The 27,631-nt window shown below is 41.8% G+C and overlaps 1 protein-coding gene across 8 annotated transcripts in view; it reads right to left on the bottom strand.

Moving 5' to 3' along the window:
* Positions 1 to 20,275, bottom strand: part of VWA3B (von Willebrand factor A domain containing 3B) — a 72,510-nt gene extending 52,235 nt beyond the window's left edge. For 5 of the 8 annotated variants that reach the window (XM_039390560.1, XM_039390563.1, XM_039390566.1 and 2 more), the window contains exons 1-8: positions 19,681 to 20,075; positions 17,660 to 17,745; positions 15,804 to 16,022; positions 13,911 to 14,005; positions 11,339 to 11,589; positions 8,923 to 9,082; positions 3,700 to 3,869; positions 1,695 to 1,819 (exon numbers count right to left, since the gene is read on the bottom strand). In XM_039390560.1, coding sequence (XP_039246494.1) covers positions 1,695 to 1,819; positions 3,700 to 3,869; positions 8,923 to 9,082; positions 11,339 to 11,589; positions 13,911 to 14,005; positions 15,804 to 16,022; positions 17,660 to 17,699 — 1,060 coding nt within the window. In that variant the 5' untranslated portion in view covers positions 17,700 to 17,745; positions 19,681 to 20,075. Of the gene's footprint in view, positions 1 to 1,694; positions 1,820 to 3,699; positions 3,870 to 8,922; positions 9,083 to 11,338; positions 11,590 to 13,910; positions 14,006 to 15,803; positions 16,023 to 17,659; positions 17,746 to 19,680; positions 20,076 to 20,149 lie in introns of those variants that run through there. The other 3 variants (XM_039390561.1, XM_027718136.2, XM_039390562.1) reach the window with 3 other exon arrangements.
* Positions 20,276 to 27,631: the final 7,356 nt, after the last annotated feature.

Here is a 27,631-nt window from a genome sequence, read left to right as displayed (position 1 = left end):
CTTTGAGACCTCCTGGAAGGAGGAAGATGATGGACTCTTACTTGAAAGAGCCTTGAAGTGCGACATGCACTGTAGAAAGGAGCTAGAGAGCTCCGAGAGGAATGCAGGGGGAGTTGACCTTGGCTCCCCCCCCCCCTCGCACTGCTGCCACGGTGGCAGCCTGAGAGACAGGGCACAGAGGCCCTGCAAGAGATACCAGACCGTCACGAAGACCCCCCTGTGTCTTCGTGATATGACGTGGTGATACGACCTTGTCTGGGGTTACGAAGACCACGGAAGACCCCTCGGTTGTGAGGCGATGGGGCCGAGAGAGGGGCTTGGATACCTCCCTCGTGGAGTGCTGGCAGAAAGCCAGCTATCAGCTGCTGCATGCATGAGAAGAAGAAACCTGCTGCCTCAGAAGATGCTGCTGTTTAAGGACTGAAAGGGATCTGTCCTTCTTTCCCTCCTGGACTTTTATTTGGAGGGGAGAAGAGATCTGATCCATTGTAAATACTATATGTCATGGTAGAGATAGTTTGTGATCATGTGTATAATGTGATATGGTATTTATTTGTACAGTCATTGTAATATATTCCCTTTCCCCACTTTGAGTCTGGTGTGTGTTTTGTCTGGAAAAAACCCATCTCACATTAGGTTGAGATGTGGGAGGGGGAATGGAGCTAGGGAATTGGATGTTGGGGCTATCTCAAACCATGACACAGTCCTAGTGAAGGATAACTTGGTACACAAGGAACTAGACTACAACTCAAAAATGGCCAGTTAGTCCAAGACTGGCAAACAACCTTACATGAGCCACTAAATCCACCTTAAGCCACACATTCCCAAGCAGTGAGAAGAGGATAGCACTGTTGTATCTTTGGGGCAACATTAATGCCACCAGCATAATGGGGATTTGACCTATTAGAATAAAGAGGTCTGATGACTCCTGATATCTCAAGAAACTTTTTTTTTACCGTCCTGCTAAAAAAAGAACATCAGATTTTACACACAAACCTCATTTCATACCACAAACCAGTCTCCTCCTGACCTGGCTGAAACTCCAGTCCAGTCCACTGAACATTTACCCAGAGGAAGCAGCACTGTAACTAGTAAGAAACACATTGAGAGCTTTCTGCCCAGCTCCACCCTGCAGTGAAACTGTTTATTTTGGTTGTTTCCTACCAGGGTTTTTTTCATCTATCCTCCCACAGCCACCACCACTTTGCACTGCCTTCTATATGGCCACTTTACTGTGCTTGTAGCCTTTCTTTATGCCAAATTCTTGAGAGGAGCAAGTGAACCTCGTGTTGATTTGATCCCCTTATACAAACTTAGTTTATATTGATGCGGCTGTTGTATCATATGGTCTTCCACACTACTTCTCTTCCTTTCTGCCATTTCTCTATACATTTCCACAAGGTCACTGGCATAAGCACACCAGTACTATTCTTCATCTTCCTAAACAAATGATCTTTTCGCTTTTTTCACTTCTCTCTCATTCTCACGTGCACATCCTCTACTCTCTTCACTTCTCTCTTTTTTTGCCCTCACTTTGCCACCCACAGAATTTCCATTTGACCAGTCCTGTCCTCACCCCACCCGTATCTACAGAGGTTTTTTTTATTTTATACTCAGCAAGCGTCCTATATTACATTTCTATTCTAAAATCTCACTGAAAATATCAGTATAATCTTGTGTTTTATATTGTCTACCTAGTGGCATTCGCCCTTTCAGTTTTCCGGAGTTCAGGGCAATTAGACCTTTTCCATCCTCTTCACATTTTAATGCAGCTCCAGTAGCTTGTCTATAGTCTTTCTTCTCAGCAAAAGCATGGAATCTGTAACACAAAATGAGTTTCCACCAGTACACAAATCACATAAACAGTTTCCTAATTTTAAAGAGATGTATGTCACACATGCAAGAGCATAGTGGTGTACAACTTCAGAATTATTTGCTAATCTATATCTAAACCTTCAACTACAATGAGATAATGAATATTATCAAACTTTTTACATACATTTCTGTATCTTCTGAAGTCTTCTCATGTAGAACATTCTTTCATTTGGGTATTACTCCAAGGCACCCTACTTTTCAATTTCCTGGAAATCTAATTTTAATTAATGCTTTTAACATGCTGAGCAGGCATGTAATTCGAGATGTCTGAGATGACACTATCACCTTTTTATCAGATTATCCTCCCAGTTGAAAGCCTAACAGGAACATTTATTTCATTATCGACATACAAATCAGGATGACAAGCAGACTTCATTTACCCTCACTGTCAAAAGAGAGAAGCTCTCAGAGCAGGAAGAAGACGTGTTTCTAAAACAGAACTACACGAGAAAAAGGCTCAAGCCATGAAAAGCCCATGAACTGAGCTGCTTCTATGGGAAAGCTGACTTAAACTTGTAGACAGTTATTGGGCAAATAAATATCTGCCAGCAAGATATTAATTGGCCCAGTAAGTCTCTGCAGCAAAGCTGGACTCATGCAAAAAGAAGACAGTGAGAATCATATCAAACAAAACAATTCCTCTCAGCTCCCCTTTTCGCCTCTCTCTTTACCATAGAAGAAACGTTCACTTTCCTTTAATAAAGGAGGTAAAAACTCTGCCAAAAGAAAATGAAGGATAGTGACTGGCAATGTACCTGGTACCATGGAGGTACCACAGTTCTAAATGACCACAATCATTTTAAATGCACGAGACCAGAGCAAACATAACACTTTTCCACAGTCTTGTTTTTGGCAGACACTCCATCTCTTAAAAGCTATTTTTAAACACAGATGGCTATGAAAGAGCTAAGTAGCTTCCATCTTACCAATTCTCTGCTGTCATTTTGGAGATTTCTGCTGTTGGAGGTCCTCCCACTTTTGCACAAACAACAGTAAAGCAGAAAGAGCTAGCAGCCATTTTACAAGTCTGTAAATTTTTGGTGACTTCTCTTACGCAGACAAACACCTACTGACTCCTACTGCCCTCCTGCTGTTCAGCATGAGTTTAGTATTGTGGGGTTTTGTATTTGTTCATTTGTTTTCCTTATTTTGACATCAGAATCAAGATTTAAGTAATCTTATCCCTTTCTACTGAATGCTGATTTTCACCACATGGCTGACTCCCAGGATAAAGTAGCCAACAAGCCATATGGAATATATCAGTTTCCACCAATCATACCAAATGGATGCTAGAGAGCATGGTACAGAACTGCTTTTCCACACAACCAGGCCAGATGAAGAACACCTCATCAATTTTCTGTTACTCCATGAACCACCCATTTAGGACAGGCATTTCCTTTTCAGTACATGTCTGTATGGCACTTGAGCCAAGAAAACTCTAGATCCTTTCCTGGTGCCTGTGGATACTACCAATGTACGAATAAATACAATAAAAACTTGTTTTAGTTTATGTTATGAACCCTTCCCCTGAACAATTTTCCAGACTTCAAAAGAGGGGCAGACAACAGACGATTTAGGATATAAAGAAGGAATGGTCTTTCTGCAAGCCAGTGAGCACATACATGGAAAAAAGACAGTCTGTTTAAGTAGGGTCTGCATTCTACTCATGTCACTTAAGACTATTTCCCCAATTTCCCCCAATCACTCACTGAACTGCTTTGTCTCATTTTCCTCATGGATTATATTTAGATATGTTCTGATGCCATTCCTATCAGCAAAGTACTTTATGAGTACTGAAATCTCTACTGCCCTTCTTTGTCATACCTGCCAGAGGCCAAGCGGCTCAGCTCCTTCAGAAAAATAATAGTTTCTTCTTCCCTAGCATTGAAAGACACAGTGTTGATTGGACAGGGGCCATCAGAAACCTTCTCAAGGAGTAGCTGTTTTGTGTCCACTGGAACATCACCCACAGCAAAGTAATAAACGGCTTCAACCTGTCATTAAACAGAAAGAAAAATGGCAACTGGAAGATATTGTTTTACATAAATGTCTGGCATGGATTCAAGTACTGTCCTGTGCCATGTATTGGTAAGAAAATTTGGTAGAACCGACGCATTACTTGGGCGAAAAGATTTTCAGACCTTTGGTTCTTCCTCTCATTTATGCTAATAATTCAAGTGAATTCCATACAAAATTTCCTGAAGTGAGAAGAGAACTTGACCCACAGCCCTTGTGTCTGATTCTGCCCAATGCAACACTCTTTCCACAGAAGTTAACTGAAACCAAAGAGAAGTGTAAGGAAGGACAAGGCTCTGTGCCACATTACACTTTTGTGAAGAAACACGCTTTGTTGGTGCCTTGCCAGGGCTGAAAATCTGTAGGAATTTTTATACCAAAGTTTTACTGCCTGCATGTATTTTGAGACTAGGAAAGACGCATCATTATTTGAATGCTATGGCTGGTATTTACAGATATTTTGTATTTTTTAAGCTTCCATAGCAGAGGGAGCTTGGCAGGTTTATATGGCCAAATACACTTACATTCTGAAAATGTTATTGCAAGAAGAGAGAGAAGCTGAAGAAACGCCCTTTAGTTATTGCTTGAGTATTATATTATGAGGGATTTTATGTTACCTGCACTTACCCATGCTAACAATCCTCACGGTTTCTTGAATTTTCACCATCATTAAAACCAAATTAAACAAACAGCTAACCCGCAATGCCTTTCAAGACAATACATACAGCATATCAACATACCTACTGATAAATATCTAATAAATAGTTGCCTAACTGAAAAAATACACTCAAACATCCTCATGGAGCAGATCATCCTAAAACTATGTCAAGGCACATGAAAAATAAGGAGCTGACTGGCGACAGTGAACATGAGTTCACTAAAGGCAAATCATGTCTGACAAATTTGGTGACCTTCTACAATGGGATTACTGACCTCATCTACCTGGACTTATGCTAAGCATTTGACACTGTTCTGCAAGACATCTTTGTTTCTAATCTGGAGAGACAGGGATTTGATGGATGGACCACTTGGTGGATAAGGAATTGACTGGATGTCGCACTGATTTATGGTCAACAGTTCGATGTCCAAGTGGAGATCAGTGATAAATGGTGTTCCTCAGGAGTTGGTACTGAGACCAGCAACTTTTAACATCTTTGTCAGTGATATGGACAGTGAGATTGAGTTTGTCAATGACACCAGGCTGTGTGGTGTGGTCAACATGCTGGAGGGAAGGGAGGCCATCCAGACAGACCTGGACAGGCTTCAGAGGTGGACCTGTGTGAACCTCATGAAGTTCAACAAGGCCAAGTGCAAGGTCCTGCACCTGGGTCAGGGCAATCCCAAGCACAAGTAGAGGCTGGGTGGAGAATGGATTGAGAGCAGTCCTTGGTTGAAGGTCCTTGGTTGTGTTGGCTGATGAGAAGCTCAACATGTGTCAGCAATGTGCACTCACAGCCCAGAAAGCCAACCATGTTCTGGACTGTACGAAAATCAGTGTGGCCTGCAGGTCCAGGGAGGTGAGTCTCACCCTCTATTCCACTCATACTGGAGTACTGCATCCAGCTCCAGGGTCCCCAACACAAGAAGGACATGGATCTGATGGAGTAAGTCCAGAGGAGAGCCATGAAGACAATCAGAGAGCTGGAGCACCTCTCCTATGAAGAGGCTGAAAGAGTTGTTCCACCTGGAGAAGAGAAGGCACCTTCCAGTACGTAAAGGGGCCTACATGAAAGCTGGAGAACAACTGTTCATAAGGGCTTGTAGTGATAAGACAAGGGGGAAGGACCTTAAGATAAAGGAGAACAGATGTAGATTAGATATAAGGAAAAAATTCTTTACTGTGAGGGTGGTGAGGCACTGGAACAGGTTTCCCACAGAAACTGTAGATGCCTCATACCTGGAAGTGTTCAAGGCCAAGGTGGATGGGGCTTTGAGCAACCTGGTCTAGTGAAAGGCATCCCTTTTAATGGCAGGGGGTTGCAACTAGATGATCTTTAAGGTCCCTTCCAAGCCAAACCATTCTGTGATTCTATGATTCTACAAATGTGACTAGGAATCCCTGGATGTGCACACAAAAGAGAAGACGACCATTTGAGTTCAGGATGGCACTGAGGAAATGTTTCTGCACTCATACAATTTAATGCAGTAGTAAAGCAAATTCAATATCACCTGCAAGTGTGCTCATACATTTCCTCTACTGCCTTTGATACTGATTTATATTTCAGCTTCCTGAGTCAACAGACTAGCACGTGAACATCTTTTGTCCAATTTGTACTCAAAACCTTCAGGCTGTAGGATCCCTGTACTATCCCACATCATAAGTTTATGAATACAAGCTGACATGGACTCCTGGATTTCAGGCTTCCTCCCTCATCGACCTTTTGGTACAACTACTTAGGCTGCTCCTCAGCACTGGAAGATGTCTCTCCCAAGCAGCAACCCAATCTTTGGTTAGACCAGGCAAATTAACGAAGCAGCACCTTGCCACCTTGAATTTCTCTTGGATTTTGTAGAGGGGTGAGACACTCCATGGGAGACAGGGCCCATAGTTACAGACTCCATTTCCTTGGGAGCAAGAAGGTCTGTGGTCAACCAGGTGTCCTAGCATCACTGATAATTCTAGATAAATACTAATGGTAAAGAGAAGAATCGTTCTGTTTCATTAAAATTCAAGATTAACAAAAATACTTGTTAATCTTAGAAAAAGGTGCACAGAAACAAAAAGAAGGAACTCTTGCAACTCTTGCACCTATCTGTATTCTAGTTCAGTTTTACAAAGTTCCCTCTCTGCCTCCTGCAGCTAAAAGCTATCTGAGTACGCACACAAATCTCCCAGATGGGACTCAGTTCTTGGACAATACTACATTTCTATTGCTTTTGCTGAAGAGGCTCCTGGCCCAGAGGAGTGTATGCATACTGCACAACCACTTTTTTCTGTGTTCCTTCAGATTCACATCTTCTCCACCTCCCTCCTAAGACTGCCAATAATTCATAAAGTTGATGTTCAATAAGAATAGAAATTTTCACACTTTCTCACACTGCCTGCCTCTGCAACTTTTCAAAATGCTGACATTTGTTGGGCATAGCTGATAAAGAACCAACTCCTTACAAGAAAATTTAAAAAAATTGCTAACTACAGATTATTCACTCAACTTCAAACTCAGCAATGAAATACCACAAAGGAAATGTTCCTATAGATTAGTGGGGAAAGGTTAAAACCTTTCAATTTAGTCCTTCATATTTTGAAAATTGTAATTTATACATCTAAACAAGCGAATAAACTTTATACAAGAACAGGACGGAGAACAACATGAACAGTTCCTCATAGTCTTGATCTTGGTGGGGAGGCATGTTTTGGATGGGTGATCCACACTTCACGGAGCGGCACTTCTACAGAACCACAAGTTAGACACTGTGGATGCATCTGTGGCATATAGAGCTCAAAGGAGTGCAACCTTACAGAAGAAGACGGCTCATGAGGAAAGGAAATCTAAGGAGTCACCACACATGGGAAGAAAAGGCCAGCTAAAGGAATGACAGGAAGAGCCATGTGTAGAGGGAAAAAAAGAGATATTCTTTTGGAGCAACTTCTTTTGATAAAGCCATTTCTGAGGAATGAGTAATTTATGACAAGTTCAGTAAGCAGACAGCTTTTGCCTAGGACTGAGTGGGGTCTCCACCAGCTGCAGTACAGTGACATTTGCACCCAAGTGAACTGACAATTATGAATGATAATCACTTTATTTAGGAGTAATTGAAGGGTTTTTTATGTTGAGCACCTGCCACAGTTGACTCCCCCAGATTGCCCCTTAGCCCACCTATATCCAGACAAAAATAATACATGTCTCACTATTGGACAGACTTTAATTTCTGTTTATTCAAACAGAGAGCCATCAGGTCCAACAAGACTTTTTTTCATCCAAACAATACTGAAATCTAAATATGGTCTTTTTAGTTACCCATCAGGAAATCAGTACTATACTGCATATTGAAAATGTTAATAAAATTTATGAAGGAGACATTTTAAAAAGCAGTCATAAAAAGTCTCACTGGTGCACAATTTGTTCCTCACACAATTCCTTTTTTAATAACAGTTTCCAGACACCAAGGTTCATCTGGATAACAATCCAGCAGCATAGGGAACCAGAAGGTAACTCAAGCCAAATTTACCTTCTCCTTCAAACAACATCCCAGAAAGAAATTTACAAAGGAGGTAGGACTGGATCTGTGCACAGGGATGGATGTTAGTGGCAGTTAAAACCAATGATTCTACTCCATACACAGTAGGCACAATTTTTTATTAAATTCAGGTATTAGGGAACTGAATGTAAATTGTAAGCAAATGTCATAAAATACCTCTTTAATAACTCAAGTTTTAAGTGACTAGCTCAAATGATAGCATATATGTTTCATGTCTTGTGACTCTGCTATAATGATTAAAGTAATATGGTACTTTTCAAAATTAACAGTATTTAATTGCAGGAATAACTGTGCATGGCTTTGTCTCTGTCATGGAAGAAACTCTAGCAATAACCTGGCTGGTGAAAAAGGATTTGTGTATCCCTACCATGAGTTAATGCTTACATAAATCTCTGTATCACTATTTTGGATTTTAAATATAATTTTTCATTAGCACGTTGGATACATAACAAAATAAAAATGGTTTCTCTGTTTTCAATAATGTTCATACTAACAATTTTCTCACGAGCTTGAAGCCCTGAAAAATATATGTAGCAAAGAAAGTGGAAGGGAAGATACTTTCTCTTTCCCTTAATGATTGAATACATTATTTATTCTGGGTACTCTAGAAAAGAAAATAAACAAGTTTCTGCATTCAAAATACAGTACATTTACATAAACAGGCCATCAGTAAGCATAGTATGCAGCTACGCTTGTGGGGAAAAAAACCCTTTCCAAATGCTGACATTAATATTTATCTTTGCAACATTCATCAGGCAAATCACAGCAGCCAGTCTGGCTTTGTATATTCTTGGATTTACTTGAGGCTTCTGAAAAGATGTATGAGCTTACCGCCTCATCACCCATGGCTTCCAGCAGGGCTTCAGCAGAGTTGGTATGGCTGACAGCTGTCATCTGGTCCAGCTTCCAGAGCCACATAACAGCAGCCTTTACAGTATGGTCAGACACAGGAGTAGGTTTCTGTTGCCACTTCATAAGATCCTGTGCAGCCCTGAAAATGAGATTAACTATAGATCAGAAATAGTGAGAATAATGCTGGCAGAACAAGAGAGCAGAGCTCTGCTATTACAATTCTTTTATATACTTAAGTAATAATTACAATATACCACAGATACTAAATCTAGACTTGAAATAAAAGAAGCAGAGGGAAAATAACATAATTAGAAAAATACTGTAGTTATATATAATTTTTTTGAGACAACTGTTTCCAAAGTAGGGTCAGGAGACCTAAAGTATGTCAAAAAGAGTTCCTGATTCATATCTCACTTTAACATAAAAACTCAATCAGGTTTTTAAAATATGTGCATGAAAAAAAAAAAAGAGTCTTCTACAGGTCTTGTTCCACAACTTGCTGCACAACCTTTGCATCAGAACAGTTTAACTGACACTTTTTTTCTAGTAAGGCTGATCTTTAGCTACCTATGAAAAATTAAATTTGTGATGCTAAGTTTTTTGATATTTTAGTTGTTAAAGGGCTTAGTCTTAATGGAAGAAGTACAAAGCAAATGAGCATGTTTGACTGTTCACTTATACATAAAAAGGAACTAAAAAATCAACTGGTTCCAGTATCTGTGACATTCCATTAAGTACTGTTTTGAAGAGTTTCCTGCAAATCTAAGACAAATATGTATCCCAAGATTCTTTTAAAGTAATAATTTATATGCTGCATTGTCCTTTGTCTCTCTCCTGCAAAACCAAACAAATTGATGAACTTAATTATTATGTCTCAATTTTGACTAGGCTTTACAGTTCATTTTTGAAGAAAAAGTTCTCTGTTCTTCTCAAAAGCTATGGAAGTTATCTGCTTTGGAAGTTATCTACTTTGGAAAATATCTACTTCTGCAACAGGTGGCCCCAAAGAAACTGTGGATGTCCCAATGCTGGAAGTGTTCAAGGCCGAGTTGGATTGGGCTTTAAGCAACCTGGTCTGGTTGGTGTCCCTGCCCATGGCAGGGGCGTTGGAGCTAGATGATCTTTAATGTCCCTTCCAACCCAAACCATTCTATGATTCTATTATTCTTTTTTTTCAAATCTCAGTTGTATCACAATCTAGAGAATTAAAATAGAGCAGTAGAGCAGTACAAATCTGTTAGACAATGCTTGGGTAAAATAGCATTAAGAATCACAGTGCAGTTTCGAGTTAGCATTGTGGAACCAATTTTAAAATTATATGAACTAATTTGTGCATAATTTTTTTCCACTAATCTATCCAAACCCAATCTTACAAGTTCAAACTTTTATGCATATGAGAATTTTAGCAGAGATAGGTAAAATTTGAATAGCTGCTTCTATTCTCTATTTGTACCAACGGCTAATTCATTTACTCCTTTTAGGGAACAAGTGCTTGCCTTTTGTTATGGAAATCTACTATTGTTTCCTAGTTCTGCTGCTGATTTCTGTGACCATGGAAGCTATAGAAATACAAAACACTATGCCTATGGCACTCGGTGGAGTGTTAATTTAGCTGCAAGGCAGAAACCTTAATGCCTAAAAATACAAGAATGCCTGGATGGTCAGATAGGACCTCACTTTTTCACTCTCGAATATATCAATGCCTGAAGGGCACTACTGCTATTGTAAAGTCCACCTATCCTGTTGGGTTTCTGTGCTACATTTGTAGACTGCATATATCAGTATTTGGGTTCTGTTCCTCTTTATCTGTTCTTCATGGTAACGGAGGTCTTCTTTTAAATGGAAGTAGCAAGTTCAAGTGACTAGGGGAGGATCTTGGTGGAAAATCTATAGATGAATGACATGAATCATGACAATTTACAGTATAGAAAGCATCTTATACAAGTACATAGCTATATAATATGCAGCTCCTTTCTATTCTCCAGCAATGGGCCAACATGGACTTCTTTGTTCCGCTTGGAGAGGGCTCTGGGCAAACCTGACTGTGGCCTTTCAGCACTTAAAGGGACTTATAAGAAAAACTGGGAGAGACTTTTTAGTAGGGCTTGTAGCAATAGATGAAGGGGTGATGGTTTTAAACTAAAAGAAAGTAGATTCAGACCAGATATAGGGAAGAATTTTTTTACAATGAGGGTACTCAAACACGGGAACGGGTTGCCCAAAGAAGTGGGAGATGCCTCATCCCTGGAAACATTCAAAGTCAGGCTGGATGGGGCTTTGAGCAACGTGATCCAGTGCAATATGTCCCTGCTCATTGCAGGGCTGTTGGACCAGATGACCTTCAAAGGCATCTTCCAACCCAAACCACTCTGATTCTATGATTCTTTCTGCTTACCGAATGAGGTTGAATCTGGCAATTTGGATCACCTGTTCCACAAGTACCATCGAAAGTGCATCCCGACATAGATCAAATTCAGTTGGAGCTGCAGTGCCAAAATCCAAAACAATGACAATGCACCGTTCTTGAATCACTCCAAATATCTGCCGGCTCTCACTGGTTAACCATTCCATTCGCTGCTTATACAGCTCAATAGCTCCCATTAGACAATCCACAAAATGAAGAATCAGTTCTTTTTTGGCTGTCAGCTTCATTTAAATAAGGGAGAGAAGGAAATTGAACATCAAAACAAATAATACAAATGCAGCCCCAAGCTCAGCACAGCTGCAATAGCTGGTTTGCAAGTGTCAGATATGCCAACCAAGGAACAACCCATTTTCCTTCCACTATTTCAAGAGCAAATACTTGACAAATGCATCTAAGCTATAAAGAAAAGGCACTGCATTTTGTTCCTAATTGCTTTTCATAATCTTTTTATATGAGCATGGGACAGTGCCAGTGGGTTGTCTGACTTGTCTGTCTCAAAACTGGAGCAATTAGAATGAGCTGAACACAGTCTAGGATGTAGAAAGGGCTGCAGAGCAGATGGGTGAACAAACAAGACAGAGAAACTTTGTACCTTCTTAGACTAGAATTTTGACTGGCTCTTAAATTTTTTTTACAGCAATACAAGGGAGCATACGGTTTGGTTTTGGGGCACTTCAATCTCCACCTTGTCTTTAGCATTTGAAAGGAAAATGCAAAATGTTTCTTGTTTGTACTATTATTTCACTAAAAACAGCCAGCATTACAGATTAACTATTTGCAGGTAGGTATTTAGAGAAATTTAGTTCAGATAACTGCAACCAACAACTAAAACTTCCCATACCATTTCAGAAATATAAGAAAAGTCTAGATTCAGTATCAAAATTAAAACCAGCAGATCCTCCCTATGAATACATGTATACACATTCACCATGACCTGTGGGTTTAAAAATGCACCAGAGATTCCAGTAAAGATATTCCCCCAAAATCTCTGACCCATGTGAGCCAATTTACTGATTGCCTTCTATCTCTAACTACCTTTCCGGGACTAAGTACAAAACCTTGACTATACAAATGTTTTTAAACAAGATCGTTTCTCAGGGAGAAGTAATTTTCTGTGTCAGTCTGCACACTTCTTCTCATTTGTATTTTTCTGTGTTCTTTAATATCAGCTAGTGCCCTGTAATGTGCCTCCCAGATACAGAGTCTCAGGCAGTCTGCCAAAGGAATGTAGGCTTGGGAAGGAGCATTTAGAAATCCAGTTTCCTCCTATGACAGTCAGACACATACAAAGAAGCTTATTGCACTACACTGACCAAACTCCATTTTAAAATAAAGATGCTTTCTTGCAATACTCTCTTACTTGTATTTAGCCAGTCCAGATTTCCATTTCTCTGAGGGCTGGAAAACTTATGACTGTCCAGATGAATTTCATTCATGGCAATTCATACCCATTTATTTCTGGACTAGCATCCCTTTTAGCACAGAAAACCATAGCTTTTCTCTATCCCTGTCATTTGCCTTTCTGTAGCATTCAAGGGGCAATAACACGACCCTTCATCAGTCTTTGTCAGACTTACATTTCAGCATCAAGCAAGCCCTCTTATAAGATCAGCACTCCATTGCAGTTCATCCTACTAGCTCTTCCCAGTACCTGCTCTGGTTTGAATTGCTTCATCTCAGCCTGTGGTAATTGTACACAATATTGTACACAATATCCTAAATGAGATCTGACCAGATCTTGTATAGTGGCAAAAACGTTTTCGCTGCTGCTCTCATCATGTCCTAAGATTAAAAGACATTATGTAGATATTTCATATGGGGAAAAAAATGAGGGAAAAAGGCTCCCTGAAATGGTTCTTTACCCTTGTCCCTCAGAAGTTACTCTAGTCATCAGAAAAAATGACAAGCCATTTGCTTTTGTAAAATCCTTTATAAATTAACTCTCTCCCTTCCCCACTCACAGGCACATCTCTTCAATCAGAATCCATCCTCTTAACAATAGGGCCGGCAGCAGCTGTTGCTAAGACATTCCTTAGAACACAAGCCTGGGCAGAGATCCAGCTAGCTGTCTCTATAGAATAGGCTGAGCCTTTTGTGACCTGCTGGCACTAAGCAAAGCAGTGCTTTGCATTGGCGGTGACAGCGCATTTTGTCTTCTTATTTCAGCATCCTGATTTGTTTTATTGATTATGATTTTATTTTTTTTAACTCATTCTGAGCATCTTCTTTTTAAGGGTTCCCTCTTTCAAGACAGGGTAAATGTTGCTTAGAAACTGCATCTTATCTGGGAAAGATTTACTGCAATGCTGCAGCAAGGCAAGAGCATAACACTTTGAAATGAAAAAAGATAGCTAGCTTTTCTACCACTGATGGTTATCACTAACAGTTTGACAGAAAAGAAGAAAAAATTATCAAAAGATAAAGTTCTCACAAAGAATTTAAGTATTTATGACGCAGGGAGGCATTTTAGTCACATCATTCTGCCACAGTGATAATAACTTCTAAGTGCACAAGGAAGTTACCACAAGTCAGCCACACTTACATTATACACACTGCCATCTTGTGCTCTCTTGTACTGAGGAAACAGACCATCTGCATACCGAGAAGCCACAGGTTTCCCCAAGGTGGTCACATAATCTACAGTAAAATTTACAAGAGATCAAGCTGCTAAATCTTTAAGACTACTTCAAACAGATGTTTTTCAGGCTGATGTGTATATCATCTATATGAGGCACATGCATCAGTATCGAGCACTTGACATTAAGAAACTTCAGAGAAATTCTAATTTTGTTTTTGTTTTACAATTATTTTCTTTCTATATCTATGATGGGGCCCTGAGGCCCCCAACAGGCCCTGACTGCCCTCATCAGCCTCAGCTGGGGTTTCTAGGTGCATCACACAGAGTTTCACAGGGTACATCAGGCCTGGGCACACGGTTTCTGCTCTAGCCATGTCGTAGGTATACCTGTCTCAAGTTCTGCTAGTGGACCTCTCTGCTGGGTAGGTCCCTCAGCCCTGTATTATAGCCTTGTCTGCAGTTCTGTTTAATGGATACTCTGAGACCTGCGTGATGGCCTTGGCTCTAGTCTTACCTCTAGCTCCATCTCCTGTTGCTCCTGGCTGCACTCCCTGGCTGGGCCCTAGACACGGTTAATCAGCTCACCCTGCTGCAAGACTGCATCATGTTCAGTGAGGGCACTGCCTGGGCTGCAGTCCCTTTTTGGCTCCTGGCTCACTCTGCCCTCATAGAGCAGCCCTGCTTTTGCTGCTCCCTGATAGTTTAGTCAGAAGTGGGAAAAAACCCCACATCTAATTATTTATAGGCCAAAAGGCTACATGGGACTTTAATAAATGGAGGTTTAGGCAACCTCACAACAGGACTTGCAAATATTTGTCTGTCAAACAAAATACAAAATCTGGTACAGATAATGCTGTTCTCTTACACAACTAAATGGGTGCAGAATTGAGTGCATCTAAGGAAAAGGTTGCGTTCTGCTCTTTCAGTAGCTAGAAATCTTCTACTGATAGGAAAACATTAGGGGTGGGAACATTTAACGTCATAAAGTGGCTATCTGTACAACATGCTGCCTTGCCAAGCCAGTACATTCTGCTCCTAACACTGTGACAACTTGCACCCTGCTTAACAGCTTCTTCATCTGCAGCATACAGTATTTCAGGAACTGCACTGGTGATCTTTGAATGCCCCATGGACACAGGTCAGCCAAAATCTTAAGTTATGCAACCTAGAACAATTGCAATACATTACAATTCCTACTTCTCAGGCAGCAAGCTGTTCAAAGAAAGTAATATCTTACCATGCTCTGCAAAGCACCATTATGGCAGCAGTTAATAATTATTAGCAAACTCTTCCCCTCCAGCTGTCAGATAACTGCAAAGGAACATTTTTCTATAGCCTGACTTTGCACGAAAAGCAGACTGAATTCTAATTAAATGTAACTGTTTGCTTAAAGCTGAATACCTGGAAATACTATACTATTCCCAAGCAGGTTAGCTAACCCTGACCATCAATAGCAGATTATGGCACGACATACATTATATTTGCAATGTGAAAACAGATAGAGATTTTATCACATGCTATCTGCAGGAAAAATACGAGCAGCTTCAGCAGCCTGAGCTACTGCCCACTACAGCTAAATTGGACAGGATGTGAACAGGAGCCCGGGTAAAGTGACAGTAGAGTTGGTAAGGAAAGCCCTTCTCAGATCCTAAGTCCTTCTCATATTAAAAAGAGATAGAGTTTCTCAGTTCTCTGAACTGGTAACATCAGCAACTATGGATACAGCTTCCCTTTCTGCCATTATCATGAGAGACAATGTAAAAATCTGCAACGTGTACATTGGGGTGCAAAATTAGTGTGACCCTACAGACTACTCAAAGTTAGGGTTTATTATCCTATTACTGATTTGTCTTATACCTTTCCTGTGCTGGAATCCAATCTGTGACAAAATCTGGGAGAGGGACAATTTGTTTCTTTTGAGACCATAACGTTGAAGCCATTCAGAAGATGAAACAAGGGATTGTACATCTGTGCTCCACTGACTGACTGCCAGTCTTCTTTCCTTCTCTTTTGATTCTTTCCTGTGGGCCTCATGGGAATCTTCAAGATCTTGCCTGTGCTTTGAATCGAAGACATCTGTTGTAAAGATAAATGAGGGAAACACAACTTTTATACTTTAACCAAACAATTCCAAAACCAAATGAAATTAATTATCTCCTTTCTTCACCTATATTCCATGGTCCTCTGTACATATATAGCTCATCTCTTGTTTTCTTTTTTTATAATAAACAATGTTCTTAATCTGGAAAGCTGCTCTCAGTTCAACATATCTACTTGCCGTTATATCTTTTTCTTCATTCATACACATTTATCTTCAATTTATTAAAGAAAATGTCTCTTGTGTGCTGAAATTCAAGCCCTGAAATCTAAGTCTGGTTTGCCAAATGGAAATTCTTCCAGCTCCTAAGACATCTCTCCTAAGCCTTGGGAATCAGAACTCATAATAGGCATTGAAAGATTGTCAGACCATCACTACATGCACATTTAGTAGCATTATGTAATAAACACGATTTCCTAGCAAATATATGTTGAAGTCCTACCATAAGCAATAGCAATGCCTGCAGCAGATCCTGACTTTATTGCAAGGCTGGTGAAACTCCCTCTCCTCACACAATTTTCCTCAAGTATAAATGATGGTTCTGGCAGTATCTGCTCTGGGCTGTGACATATCATGTGCATGCACAGGAAATCATAGAAATGAAGGTACATTTTCGTTTTAAATTCTATGGGCCATGGAACACATCTCAGCACCGATGTATAGTTGGCTGGGCTTGCTCCACTTGCATCTGGCAGCAGAGACAGCTCAGAGCAGAGAGTGGCTGAGGGAGAAATGGAAGCAATGACAACAGTAATGCCTCTGTTCCTCAGCACAGAGGTTCTAGGAGGACCTTGGTATTTCCTGTTCATTCCCAAAATACTCTGCATGAGTTAAGCTGCCTCTAGTTGATTAAATACCCTTGCTGTATCTAAGTGTATTTTCTGTGGACTTTGAAATTTTCTATTCATTTTCCCCAGCATCATCTGGTATATCCTAGTTCTCCATTACCCATATACTGTAAGTTGCCTGTAAATGTACTGCATGCATCAAACTGCTCCAAAATACAAAGAAGGATACTTTTATCTTTAATGACTACAAAATAATCTTCAGTCTAGTATGGAATATGATCAGAACTCTCTGCTAAGATCAAATATTATAACAACTGACCTGGTTACAAAGGTTCATTAGATAATTCCTCAGTTAGCACTACATACAGGAAATGAGACTATCTTCAGAAATCATCTCTCAGTGACAGAGAGCTTCTATACAGTGTAGACTGGCACCAGCTCTTTCACAGTAATCAGTCCTACAAGCAGGATGCTGGCTGGCATGCTTGTAGAGGTTGGCATTTTACCAGCCCTTCTCCTTTGCTCCACACAGAAGCAGCAGCAACAGATGTTAACTCTAGAGAGAGGCAGGTGAAGGTTTGCAGCTCCTCGAGCTCTGTATATAGTCAGGCATTGTTTGTAGTCACTTGAACAGTCATTCCCAGTTTCCTTCTTCAAAAGCACATAAAGGCAAGCACAGCACCCCACACACAGCCCAGGGAAGAGTAGCACAGCTTCAGAATGGCTTGTACACAGCTAGCAGCATGCATGCTACAAAGTTTCAAAGGAAACTGGAAATTATCTGGGAAAACATGGAATCTATGCAAAAACAGTGTTGAAATACTCACAGTCACTCCAGGCAATTCTCTTAGATGTACTGGCAGTCATGACAGATCTCTTGACTGGCAGCTCCTCTTTGCTTTCTTCTTAAACCCTGAGGAATTATTATGTTTTAAGAAATTTAAAATATTGCCATGCAAAGGTAAATATAAACTGGAGATGAGCTCCACAGGTCCAGCCAGTAATAAACTGCAGAAGGATGAGATCAAGATTTTCCTCATGAGATCAAGATTTTTCTCAAGAAAAATAATAGTATAAAGTAAAAAGAATAGCCACTCCCTATGTCAAGAAAGGCTGAAGTCAAGTTTGGCAGTGAGCCCCATACTCAAAAATGAGAAAGTAGGAAATTGGTAATATCATTTCCCTTCCTTCAATCTAAATTATAATTAAAAAAAAGACAATATACTAGAAAAATAACTGTGGTGTTTTGGCCTGCTGTCGGCCGGTTGTATTATATTCTATTATTGCTTTGCAGTATACCTTACCTTTGTTATAATCCAATTTATGACTAAACCTGGGAGTATCTGAGATACAATTTTGTGAAGAGATTCACAACTTTGCCTATAAGACTACAAGACGACTCACAAAAAAAAAGAATTATGTGTGTATACATGTACAAGAATGTGGTATAAGGTCCAACTATGAATAAGACACAGCACATGAACAGAAAACAAAACACCAGACAAAGCAAGGTAGCATATATTGCTTTGAGTACTGCTTTGAGGCATCATGCTTTGTCATTTACTTGGTTCTTCTTTTAATAAATAAGATGAATGAATGAGGGATATTTATGAACCACTTAGCAGGCACAGCTGTTAGCTATTGTCGTCAAGCAGTTTTTCCCACAGGAAAAGGAAAAATGGGATAAAATATTAACCCAAGGACTTAGTCTCTTCCCTCTTTCTTTATTACAGAATGGAACATGCTATTTATTCCTCTCATATGGGTTTAAATACCCATATGGAAACATATAAAGCATTCCAGTCTTTGTCCTGCTCATGCAGAAAGACATGAACAGTGTAAAAGGAAGGGATGACTTTAAAAAAACAGGACTCTGTTCTGCACCCTAACTCTCCAGGTGTTGTGCAGAAGATGCTCCCCAGCAGCACAGCTCCTGACTAGCCTGATCAGCACAGTAAAAAGGAGCCCTTGCCACAGGGGAGCCATGGCAGAAAACAGCCATAGTGAATGGCCATAGCAAGCCACCAAGCTTGTGCCATTTCTCTCTCAGAATGCAGAAACAGTGCCACAACACTCTCACAGTAGTAGCTGAGACACATTTCAGGTGGCAGCCTGCATCAGAGAATGAATCCCAGGTGCCATCACATTTTCCAGATGCCCAGGGGTGTAGCCTCCAGCACCACGCTCAGCTGCTTGAACAGCACCTGGACATGAAACACTGCCTCTGTATGAAAAGGAGCATTTGAAAGGAGACAAAGCAACTTTCAGTGGAAACTGCAAGTTTTACCTCAAGTCTTGGAAACAGCAAGTTCAAAACCGATGACAGCTGGGATAACCTTGAGCCCAAGATCTGAATCCAAACAGGTTATTTTCAAATGATGAACCAGAGTTCATCTGGGCACCTCTAAGCTTTCCACTCGGGCCAGTGCAAACAAACCACAAAAACTTTCACCCAGCACCTGCTCAGAGTTTGTAAGACACGTGTGAATGGCAGTGTTTGCTGAGGCCATTCCACCTGGCTGCCCCTCACAGGAGGGAATGCCTCGGGAAAGCCCACACTCCCTATAGCACAAGAAGCCACCACACACCATCCGAAACACTGAATCCACGGTGAAAGGAGGGGGGGGGCTGAGGTGGGCGGCTGCCCACTGAAGAAATTGAATCACAGAATCACAGAACAAGAAAGGTTGGAAGGGACCACAGTGGATCATCTGGTCAACCTCCCTGCTGAAGCAGGGTTGTCCTAGAGCATATGGCACAGGATTGCATCCAGACAATTCGGGAGTATCTCCAGAAGGGAGACTCCACAACCCCTCTGAACAATCTGTTCCAGCGCACGGTCACTCACACAGGAAAGAAGTTCTTCCACATGCTCAGTTTCTGCCCGTTGCCTCGTGTCCTAGTGGTTGGCAGCACCGAGAAGAGCCTGGCTCCATCCTCTTGGCACCCCCCTTTAGATATTTATACATACTGATAAGGTTCCCTCTCAAATGGGTCAGAGGGGTCAAAACCCCAGCAGGGCCTGAAGCGGGGGTGCGGAGCAAGGGCCAGGGTGAGGCATGGCCATGCCACTCACCGGCGCTGCGCCCTCGCAGCGGCCACCTGAGGTAACCGGCCGCGTCCCCGGATACGCCGCATGGAAACGGGCGGGGGAGAGAAGCCGAGGCCTCTGGGATGAAGGATCACGGCTCGGCGGCACACCCCCCCGCCAGCGCCGAGGCCGCGCCGCCGCTGCCCTGCGGCGGGACGTGGGGCCGCCGCCTCTGCCGCCGCCGCCTCTGCCGCCGCCTCTCCTCCCCCAGCCCGGCGGCCCTCACCTGCCTCCGGCCGCGCCACCGCCCGCCCGCCTGCCCGCCCTCAGTGCGCTTGTGAACCCGGAGACCGCCCGGTTGCTACGGCACGGCCTCGCCTCAGCCCCGCGCCCCAACCACCGGGCTGGGAGGAGGGAAAGCGCGAGGGCAGAGCGGCCCGAGGGCGGCCCGCGGGACGGCACCGGGCGCGGGCACGGGCGGCTCCGGGGCCGCTGCCGCTGGCCCGGCCACTGCTGCTCTCCCCCCCTCTCCTGCCGCTGCCCCCCCTGCCCCTGCCCTTGCCACCACCCCTGCCGCTGTCCTGGCCACTGCTCCTGCCCCTGCCGCTGGCCCGGCCACTGCTGCTGCAGCCGCGGGGAAATCCATGGGGAGTAAATTCATTGTCAACAGGCGCCGGGACAACGCCGTGCATTCATTCATTTGGGAGACAGAAATACGCTGGCCAACTCAGTCGCAGAAATCTATATATAGCAGATTCAAGCTTTCTGTTCTTGTTAATTCTTAATTTAGGCTAAGCCGTTGACAATATTTATACCAAGAGCAACCATGCTTGTCCTTTATTTAAGTCAGAGGAACAATACACCCTGGCTAGGGAGTTGCTGTGCTCCCAGAATCACATAGAACCACAGAATGGGTCAGGTTGGAAGGGACCACAGTGGATCATCTGGTCCAACCTCCCTGCTCAAGCAGGGTTGTCCTAGAGCAAATGGCACAAGACTGTGTCCAGACAGTTCTTGAATATCTCCAGTGAGGAAGGCTCCACAACCTCTGTGGGCAACAGTTCCAGTGCACAGTCACCCGCACAGTAAAGAAGTTCTTCCACACGTTCAGGTGGAACTTCCTGTGCATCAGTTTCTGCCCGTTGCCTCGTGTCCTAGTGGTTGGCAGCACTGAGAAGTGCCCGGCTCCATCCTCTTGACACTCCCCCTTTAGATATTTATACACAATAATGAGGTCCCCTCTCAGTCATCTTTTCCTGAGGCTGAACAGACCCAATTCCTTCCCTCTTCTCCCAGAGAAGCCAAACTAAAAATTATTCTAGTGTAGTAAAATATACAAAAAGATGTGCACCATAAACCTGAACATAGTATTAAAAAGCTCCCATTGATGTCAGATAGCCAGAACCCCAGGTCTGGCTGGGGTTGCAGTATTTGGTCTGTAGTTTGTGAGTGCAGTTTCCAGCTGAGAGATAGTGCTGAGCTTTACACTTTCCCTGTTTTGCTCTGGTTTACTATACAATCACAGAGTAATAAAAGATCGGTCACTTTACAGGATCAACGGATCAGCCTTATCTACATATTGATGTCCATATGGAAAGACACACCCACAGGCCGTCTTGCAGCACACCAAAGCACTGACTTCAGCTCTCCAGGACTGGTAAACAGTGATACGCAAGAAAAGTTCCTTACAAGGCATGCAGTTGGGATGGGAACATGACTTCCTGGAGCTCCAGCTTCTCATACAGTTGGAACCAAGGGTTTGAAGACTAGCCTAGGCATGGCAAGTCATTCGGGATTGCACAACTCTTGCCCTGAGGTATAGAAAAGGCATTTATTTCTCAGGCATGAAACATTTTCTCATTATATCATTAAAAATAGTAGGTACTAAATGTTCTCAGGCTCCTTTCAGACACCATGACTGCCATAGTGCAAGCTTCTGTAGAGACCCACATTTTTTGGTGGGGGGCTTAAAAAATTTCTCTTGAAAGTGTAAGGGCAATGGATTTATAAGCAGATGCCCAAAAATCAAACTTGTCAATCTCTTGATTCGTTATGCTACTTCCAGCAACAGAAATGTTTTTATCTAACACCTAAAATTCCTCACTCAGGTAATCTTTTCTCCACTATACAGTAAAACTACATCCATTCTCATGCCTAAATGTCTGTAAATGTAGTAATTAGAAGTTTAAAAAAAAAAGAGGGTTATATGTGCTGAAACTTTCTATGCATAGGGTGTGCCAGAAGCGTTCACTCAAGGCTTGGCTATGCTAAACAAAATGTGTTGCAAGAAAGCATTCCTCACAATGCTTTGAACTGCAGGGTTTATAGAACCGCCTGACAAGCCCAGGGGCAAAGGCTGACAAATGCAAAGCTACTTCTGGCTCCCACAGGCTTCGTGATCTACTGGTTGTCGTCTCTTAGGTAAAGTTCTTAGGAAAATAAAATGCTTCCTGCACATCACATAAACGCTGTTCCTTGTTCAAGTCAAAGCCCTGCCTTGACCATTGTCCGCTCTGCAACTTGTGTGGAAAATGAGGAATGTATTCTCCAGATGCTGCCTGCTGAATGGGGCAGGGCTGACTAATATAGGAGGCGGGGATCCTAGTAAGTTGGAAGTGAGAATTCACTCCTCGTACAGGGATGATAAAATTAAATCTGGAGCCATTCTGTCATCTGACCTTTAGGCTGAATGACAAAGTAATACTGACGGGTGGAAAGCGTGTTATTATATCATTCATCGGAGAATGCATTGCAACATGGGTCTGAGACTGCATTAGCAAGCATGACTTTGTCCTGACTCCAGTATTTCACCTATCTATAGATATATTTGATCACTTTTTCTTATGGCTAAAAATCGGCATTGTAAGGTTTTTCTCTGTGTGTTTCTCTATATTTTTCTATAGCAGTGCTTAGAACATGAAACTCTTGGCTTGTGTTTTTTGATGATTCCTTTTCAACAAAAATAAAAACATAATCCACTCTTTTTCTGTCTTCCATTTAAGAAAAAAACTCTTTAACATAATCTCTTTTTTCTTTTAGATAATTAAAGCCACATTTAACATAAATTTGCAAAAATTCTTTATCCATGCAAAGCATTGTACATGGTGCATCTAATCTAACTGCTAATGTATTAAGAAAGAGACAGTCTCTCATAGTGATACACAGGATCAGTAGGTAAGGATACTTATGGCACTGATGCTTATGGCTGTGATAGTACAAAGAATGAAGCTTCACCAGGAAGTTTAATGCTGTCACACATCCTTCCTGTGAGTGTCATGCTTCCTGTTGACTCCCTTTCAAAGAGAGACAGGAATCCGTTGCAAGGGGTAAGGAAAAGAACAAAAGCAAGCTGGACTGAACCTGAGTTAATGCTGCCCTTAGACACATCATTTACAGTGATTGTCTAAAAAAACCCAAAAGACCACATATACCTCAAACCAGTTAATCAGCACAAAATATATAAAGCATAAAAAAAAGTCAAAGAAGTAAAATATATTAAATACTGTTTTCAGGTGTATGTTGTTCTCACCCTTCAAGGGCCTCCTAAAAAATTTCTAAAAAAATTCTTGATAGTATGTCTGCAAAACCCAGAGGTAAATCAGTTAGCCATAGAAGAGTTGCCTCTGGTATCAGCAGCAGTGTAGTGGCATGAGCGTGGGATTTCACCTGTTCCTGCCTAGAAGTCAGGCAATCAAGGCAGGACAGAGCACTGGGCAGAAGAGCTGGATTTAGAGTGGGCTCAATCGCATCTATACAGCATTGCATTGTACATTTACCCGACGTATTTTAAGTTTCCAGACACCCTTTAAATTGCTCCTTCAGTTTTTAAGGTAAGTCCTTAAGTTCTGCGTGTCAGAACTGCGCAGCCTACAGCTTGGGACTGACTTATAGCCCCTGGGCCCCTTAGTCTATCTGTTGTGAACTTAGAAAGAAGTGATCACACTTTTGGGTGAGGACATTGCAGGGAGGTGGCATGAAATGAAAAAACAGGCACTGTGTAGTGGGGATGAAGGAAGGCATGGTAAAGGGCAAATGGGGATAAACTAAAATTTTAGGGGTAAAAGCAAGAGACAGGAGGGGAGCTAAGAAGAATGTGATTGATGTGTGATGGCAGGGAGAAGCAAGAATTCAAGCTGTAGAAGTGGGATCCATATTAAAGATGTGGATACACTTAATAGGAAAGTGGGAAAGGGCTGGACTGGCATGGTGGAAGTGATGTGTATAAAGGCTTTTTACCCCTTGCCCCACAATCTCCATAACAAATTGGATGCACTGGATAAACTGAGTCCCATACTGTAGGAGCACTGAACTGGAGGAGGAAGGCATGGGAACAGGAGGCTACTGTCACTGTGCATAGATCTAACCAAACTGTAGGACTAAAATGCTAGCCATAGAGTAATAATGCAAAGCCGGGCATCTCCTCTGGTTGTGTAGTGCCCATGTTTAAAAATCTAGTTTCAGGCCTTGAGGAAAGAGAGTCGCTTTTCCAAAAGAAGCCAGCAACTGGTTGTCTTCAACAGCGCACCTGTGTTTTTGAGTTGTACATGTTTTCTCTACTTAGTCATCCACTGCTGCTTCCCGAATCTGCCATGTGCAGTCTTGCAAGAAGGGTAGTTGCTGAATATGCACATACCATTCTGCAGCTTTTAATTTTATTTCTTCCTTATAGTTTTCTTTAGATCTATACTTAACTAGAAGTGTTTCCAAACTGACAGAAGCAAACAGAAACTTCTCCATCCCTGCAAATTTGTCTTCCAGTTGCCACATGTAGCATGATCAGGTATTAATGGAGGTGCGCTTGTCACTGAAGAAGCAATGCTACTTGGAACAGTGCATAACAGGCCAATCAGAATTTAAAATAAAAAATAATAATAAAAAGAAAAGATAGCAGATCTCCATGACCTTTGATTTTAAGATAGGCACAGCACATCAATGTTTGCCGCTCCCTGGTACCCACACGGTGTTTGTGTCTTCCGGAATGGAGGATGAAAGATACAAACATTACTGATTCTTCACTGCTATGGGGTAATATTGCCTTACTTAGATCACATGAATTTCTTTCCAGGTAGCCTGCTAGCACAAGCACAAAAGCATGCTATCAGGCACCATGCCCATACTGGAGAGACTATACTGAAAGGAGGAGTATGAGGCATGAAATGCATGGAAGTGCTTCCTGTCTTCCTCAGCAAATAAAGAAGAGGTTCTCACAGCTCTTGTTCTTTCCCAAGTTCATTGTCAGTGATGTGCTTCTTCCCATTTTTGGAAGTCACTCTTGTTTACAGCTTGCCCTTGAACTGAGGGGTTCTTTTTTAGGTGAGTGGAAAAAGAACTGGTTTCTTATTCCAGTGAGGAATCATCTCATTATTTGCCATGACATTTTCCTATCTCTGTCTTCCCATCACAGGATGATTCTAGTTAAAATGTGTAGAAAGTCCCCTATGCTCCCACTTACATCTGCCTGCTAATATCCTTTGGTCTGTGAACCCCCAGGACAGGGCATTGAAGAAATCTAGTAGTTTATCGAGAAATGAGGTATGCCAGTAGAGGTAAAGAGTCTGGGAAGCATAGGGAAGCATATAGAGCAGAACTGAGAAAGTAAGGTGGTTGGGTTTTTTTCCCAGTGCTAGTACAAGAGGCAAATGAAGAAGACTAAGCTAGCCACTCATAATTCTAGTTTAGAAAAGGGAACAAAGTTCTTAAATGTGAGAACAGTGAGGACGTGGAACAGATTTAAAGCTGGAGAATTGGTGGGATACATGCAGCTTAAAAGGTTGATATACAAGGGAGCAAAGGGACCAAGACGGTCCTGCCCATTTATCTGTTCTTAGGAGTAGGGATGCTAAGTGCAAGACAGAAAATGAAAGACAATAATGAGGCATAAATGCGGAGACAGGAGGAGTGAGAGTGTGAAAGAATGAATGAATGAGTAGATTGATTTGCGCTGGAGGGGAAATTTTCAATGGAGTATTTGAAATAAGAGCATGTAAAACCCAAACTAAAATGTGCTTTGGGTTCAGACACTCATTTTGCACCACCATAAAAACACTGAATGTGTATCAGCACAGCTGATACACACATAGTGACAGAAGTTTACAGTGAAGATGCTTCAATTGTTTGGGTACCAGAAGAGTTCAAAAATCTAACAAATATTTTGCCAGCACATTTAAAAGCTAGTAAATAGCTAGTAAAAAGCTGAATACACTAGGATAAGCCAAAGCTAAAAGTTTGTTCTTTCAAGGCGAGACAGAGAATGAACAATTTCCTCCAGTAAGGGATGGTTTGGCTTATCATAAGTACCAGGGAGCAACAGTGATACAGTTGTGCAGTGGTTTGTGGAAACCAGAAGATTGAGGTTTGGTCACAAACTATTACAGTGCAAATGAAGTGCCTGTCTTCAAAAACACTGAAATCTTTCTGGCAGCATCAGGTGTGAAAGGGTAGAGAGAGGTCATGTATGACAAAGTTATTAATATACCTCAGAGTGCCTGGGATTCCAGTCAGTTTGGAGGCACTTTTTTTATAGTATCTAAAGGCTGAATCAACTCAAAGGACATTGTTTTATAATGATACAGCCTTTATGAAAGTCAGGTTGCTTTATTTATAAATATCTAGAGCCACACTGCACACACAGATTTCCAGCTGTACTGTGTCCCTAGCATTCACACTCAAATCAAATCATCAATGCATGCACAAGGAATTCTGCCATTCTATTTGATTTTCTTGAGCATGTGCCAGGGTGTTACATACATTTCTATCATGTTTTCTGCCTTCTATAGAGAAATATGCATTCATTAGAAATCCTTGTTACAGTGACTAAGCCTATGAGATCAGGGAATGTTGGGAATGCGAGAAAAAAAGATCAGTAATTGTTAAAAACGATATTTTTATTAGAAATTGCCCATCTTGTATAGCAGATAACAGAGGATCTTCACTGTAACAGCAAATCAAAGTGCGTACGTTAAGATTTCTAATCAAGTCGAGACAAGAAATACTGTAATATTGTTGTATTACTGCCAAAACTATAGATAGCAAGGGTGGGGTAAGAGAGGCACCTAATGAGGAAAATAATAGCAAGACCCTGAAGCGATGGCTGCTCCAGGTGGAGGCAGTGTGAAGGTGAGCAGCAGGCAGCTACAGATAAAATCAAGCACAACAGGAGACAGGGGAGAGGAATCCAGAGTAAAGGGAGTTTCCTCAAAATATTCCACTACCATTCTACAAGGTATATAGTATGTAACAATAAATTCCACATTTTAATGTACAAATGAAAACCTACATCAGGAAGCTGCTCCAGTATAGACCAGGTTGGATATTTTACCGTGGACAACTGTGAAACCAGCTTTTTCCATTTTAGATAAAGTTGATCTGGACTCATCTGTTCTTCAGCCATTAGATATACAGCGAAGGACAGTGTATCGGCTTGAAAAATGATTTAGGCTAACCAGTATTAGTTTCTTTCATGCAGAAGATAGTGTTGTGTTGTTACCAAGCAAGATAACTGGTGGTAAAAATTGCTGGTGGCATGTTGCCGGTCACTTAGGCCCACAAAAAAGGATTTGCCTCGTGACTTCAGACATCTATGAAATGGGTGATTAATCAGAGCTAGTCACCTGCCCTCCTTGCCAAGTCAGTAGAGAGCAGCCATCTCCTCACACCCACGTATGCCCTGCCTGTCCAGGCTGAGCGTGCCAGCTTGCGCCTCTGCGAAGTAGGAAATGTTAGCAGGCTCTCCAACATTACAAGTTATGTGAATGATGGGCAGGTGTGG

Source organism: Pipra filicauda, unplaced genomic scaffold (genome assembly GCF_003945595.2).
Source record: "Pipra filicauda isolate LSUMZ 115617 unplaced genomic scaffold, ASM394559v2 scaffold83_size3615187_pilon, whole genome shotgun sequence".
NCBI lineage: Eukaryota > Metazoa > Chordata > Aves > Passeriformes > Pipridae > Pipra > Pipra filicauda.
This window is presented reverse-complemented; position numbering and strand designations above follow the sequence as displayed.